At 48.9% G+C, this 4,446-nt stretch overlaps 1 protein-coding gene across 1 annotated transcript in view; it reads right to left on the bottom strand.

Annotated features, from left to right (window-relative positions):
- GOLGA7B (golgin A7 family member B) overlaps positions 1–1,603 on the bottom strand; it is a 13,262-nt gene extending 11,659 nt beyond the window's left edge. The window contains exon 1 of the mRNA XM_011374020.2: positions 1,525–1,603. Coding sequence (XP_011372322.2) covers positions 1,525–1,536 — 12 coding nt within the window. The 5' untranslated portion in view covers positions 1,537–1,603. The remainder of the gene's footprint in view (positions 1–1,524) is intronic.
- Positions 1,604–4,446: the final 2,843 nt, after the last annotated feature.

Below are 4,446 nucleotides of genomic sequence, written 5' to 3'. Positions count from 1 at the left end.
TGAGAAAGAGATATGCCGGAATAGGTGGGCCTCTTAGACTCACAATGTTGCCACTTTCCCCATCAACACTGCTGTCCCAACTATGTCCAAGTGGCTGAAGTTTCCCCTTCCTGCCCAACACCAGTAGCCTCTGCTGCAGTCTGGCAGCCCTATTTGGAAGGTGACCAGCTCCTTGGCCACTTCTCCTTTGTCTTTCCTGTTCTTCTCAGTGTCTTTGGCACTTTCTGAGCACTCTGCATCCCTCCACTCTAGAAACCAAGCTGCATGGGTCTGTTCAGGGCTTGTCCCCTCACAGGGTCCCAGGGGGCAAGCTCTCCTAAGTAACCCTGTGCCTTGTCAGAAAGCTGAGTGATGCCAAGCAACAGCACCTTGTTCTGTGGTGGTGACAACAGCAGAAAAACAACAATAACACTTAGTATTGATGTCACGCTGCTCACCAGATGCCCAGAGGCACTGCAGAATCATTCAAAAGCCTCTGCTGCTCCCCATGGCTTGTGTTCCAGTGAGGTCGGAAATGGGGAAACACCACAAAAGAAGTCAACATCAGAACTGGGGAGACACTAGTGTCCTAGGTTCTACTCCAAAGAGTCAAAGGAAGAAACTTTCAGCTCTACTGCTGACATGCTATATGAGTATCAAATATACTTCCCTTCTCCATGTGTTAGCTTTACCACTTACTAAGTGGGGACATAAAGAGCACAATTTCCCTCATGAAATGAGAAGGTAGAGGAGGTAATTCCTGATATCTTAAGCATTGTACATAGATTCTGCCCTCAGCCAAGAGATCCCTTGGCTCAGTTTTCAAGTCCCTTGAAGGTGACACACCTATAGGCACACTCTGAAGAAGGCAGCTCCTCCCATCAGACACAGAAGAAATGTGGACACCCTGGTACAGGAAACTCAAATGGGGTGAAAAAGCAAGAAAGGGTGATATGCAAAAGTGGGGCTTGGTGCAGGCAGCTCATTGTAACCAACCATTTGGGTTTTTAGCCTGAGGATTCCTCGTCCTCCCCTGGCCCCAAGAGGAAATGCTAATGTGGAGGTAAGTCTGTCATCCTTGAGCCAGGTTTCTGGGCTCAAAAGCTGGATGGCTGCACCGCATAGCAACAGCAGCCAGCCGCACTCCCTTTCCTAAAACAGGCACATTTGCAGCCCTTTAGGGAAGAGGTTTCAGGATTTGCAGTCCAGAGGAAAGGGAAACCCCAGCTGAGGCCCCAGGAGCAACCCTAGCGCTAGTACCAACAAGTGTCACTGACAGCTTCAGGACTCAAATGGGGAAGATTGACACGCCAGGAGTGAGATGACCTCTCACGAGGAGCCCCTGTCTTCCACCCTACCACTCTGCCCTCCACCCCTTCCTTCCGGACCCGACGGGGAGACTAACCCATCCCACCCTACCCCACACTTCTCACCCCGCACACACACACACACACCCATCTTCCTTTCCCGCCCAGTACGCCCTTAGCCGAGATCTGTTCCCGCAGCAGTCGGGCACTGCCTGAGGGCTGAGTGCTCGCCCCCTACCTCGGTAGCCATGTTCCGGGAGCGCTGACCGCTCAGAGCCTGGGAGGGGCCGGTCAAGGGGGGCTGTCCGCGGTGCTGACTCGGGAAGCAGGTGGGCCGTCGGGAGCAAGATGGGGCCCGGGGCGCTGTCCGCAGTGCTGATGCGGACGCCGCGGGCCCGGCCGGTGGGCAGGTGGGCGGTCAGGCGTCTAGGTCCTGGGGACGGCTTCTGTGCTGTCCGCGGTGCTGATGCCGGCAAGGCGAGGCCGCGCCGGAGGCTCTTCACGGCCGATCTCCCTCTGCCGCTGCTCCTGCAGGCAACGGCCGGGTTTATCCTTGACAGCGGCGGCAGGGATGGGGGTAGCGGGGCGGGGGGAGGAGGGGCCAGGCGCCTCCACGGACCAGGAGGGGGAAGCCGCAGCCCCCAGACTCCCGCGCCCGCCCGCGGGAGAGGAGCCCCTCCTGCGGCCAGAGGCTCCCCACTCCCGCCCCGCCCCGCCCGGAGGCCCCGCCTCTCCCGCCTGCCCTTCCCCCTAGTAAGAACGCCAGGAGCTCTGCGCTCGCTACAGAAGCCTCTAAGGGTCTGACAGATGCCGAGGAGAGAGAGGCAGGACGGTTTTGAGGCAAGACAATCCAGCCTGCGGAGGCTGAGGGTCCTCAACTCGTTCGCAGGTCCCCAAGTGAGGCCTCTTTACCTTGCCTAAAACCCCTCCTCCTCCTCCTCTAAATCCTCCCCCATTGTGGCCCAGACTGCCTCTCCTGCATTTTTTTCTTCTGTTTCTTCCTTATGTCCCCCTCTGCAGGCTCGCATGGACGCTCTCTCTTCTCCCTCTCTCCTGTTCACTGCCTTGAACCCTATTAGCTAGAGGAGGATGCTGCAGACCACAGAGAATCATGTCTTTTCTTTAAATACGTTCCCGCATTTCATCCCGGCTACCCTGGAGTCCTTTCTTTCAGGGAGCTCCAGAAATTAAGCCGATATCTTCTTGCTTTTCTTCCTGGTCCTGGCCCCACCCCCTCTTTCCTCTCTCCTCTGAGATCCCAGAGTTTACACACACCACCACCACTCAAAAACCACAAGCAGATGGTGTCAAACTGGTATGTCCACTCTCTAAGGATGACAGGTCTGGCCCAGGTGCTTCCTTCACATTCTCAACATCACACTTTGCAACCAGATGACCCATCTATCTGCTTAATAAACAGAAAGGAAACACCACCACAGATGCCTTTCTACACACCCATAATACCCCTTGGTCTATTTGAGGGGAAGCTGAGTGTGTTCCTCTGACATTCAGTGCTGCCTGAGAGTCAGCAGCAATAACCCACACAAAGGGAGACATGGGCAGCCAGGAGACCTGGGTTCTGACTCAGAGTTTACCAGCTGTATGACCTGAGGCAAATGCTTCACATCCAAGCTTCTTTCTGCAAAGTGAGTGTTGGCCTTCACTAGACTATTTCTAGGACTTAGTTTTTTTTTTTCCATTCAGCCTTTTATTTTGAAATTTTCAAACATACAGAAAAGTTGAAAGAATAGTATAATAAACTATATTGTCCACCTAGCTTCGACAGTTGTTAACATTTTGCCATATTTGCTTGATAGATAAATATAGAAACAGAGATATATTTGGCTAGATTACTAGAAAGTAAGTAACAGATACTGTGAGGCTTTATTCTTAAGTACTTCACCATTCATGTCCTAAGAATAAGGACATTCTCCTACCTAACCACAAAATTATTATCACATCTTTAAAGATTTCATATCATCTAATATTCTAGGATAGGTTATTGCCCCTAAAACACATTAATAACAACAACCCCTCAGAACATCCCTCAGAACCTTTCATTTTTAAAAACTAACATTTATTGAACACTTACTATGTGCCAGACTATATGCCATGTACTTAACACATATTATCATATGTAATCCTCATAATTACTCTCTGAATTAAATAAATTATTGGATTATTAATTATTTCATAATGAATAATTAAATGAATTGTTATCTTTTTATTATTCATATTTTATAAAGGAGGAAACTGAGTAAGTTGCCCAGGGTCATGTGGCTTGTGAGGAATAGAGGCAGGATTCAAACACAGGCAGTCAAGCTCCAAGGCCTATGTGGTTGATCTTCCTGACTGTATTGCCTCCCCCAGCATCTGTTAGAGCATAAACTAGCAATACAGTAACCACATCTCCAACTGCCGATTCACAGATAATCATACTGAGTCCCCAAGGATAAGTGACATGCCAAAGTACTTAAAGGCAGATGTTTCTTCTCACCTTAGAGTTTGACAAATGATTTGGCATCAAGAAGCAAACTGAAAATAACTAAATCCCATGGTGGCCACTGGTAATAAATAAATGCATAATCTGATGATTTCTGTATACCTCTCCTGGTTCCTCACTCTTGATTTTGATAATATTATTAGGCAACCATGAGGAGACCACCTCTTCACCTGATGACAAGAGACCTGGGTGAGTTTATTCAACAAATCCATTCATTCAGTGTATATTTGTTGAACACTTAGTATGTATCAGGCACTCTTCTAAGAGCTCGGGATACAGTGATGACTAAATACATAAAGATTCTGTTCTTTCTAAACTTACAGATTAATGGGGGTAACAATCAATAACAGATTAGCAAATAGTATAAAATATATCAAGGTATGATCATTGCTAGGACAAAAAGTAAATCATGGTAAGGAGACAGAGTGAGTGTGACTGGGGGCTGGGGGTTGGGGGTTGCCTATTTTAGAAAGAATAGTCAGAGAAAGCTTTTTTGATAAGGTGAGATTTGAATAGAGGCCTGGAGTGAGAGAAATTAACAGGCAGATACCAGAGGGAAGAGTGACAAGGATTAGAGGACAGAGTGCAAGGGCCCTGAGGCAAGAATGGGTTTACTATGTTCAAAGAACAGCAGGGAGACCAGTAGCTAGACTGGAG

The sequence above is a fragment of the Pteropus vampyrus genome, unplaced genomic scaffold (assembly GCF_000151845.1).
Source record: "Pteropus vampyrus isolate Shadow unplaced genomic scaffold, Pvam_2.0 Scaffold238, whole genome shotgun sequence".
Taxonomy (NCBI): Eukaryota; Metazoa; Chordata; class Mammalia; order Chiroptera; family Pteropodidae; genus Pteropus; species Pteropus vampyrus.
Note: the sequence above shows the minus strand (reverse complement) of the source record. Positions and strands in the feature narration are given on the sequence as shown.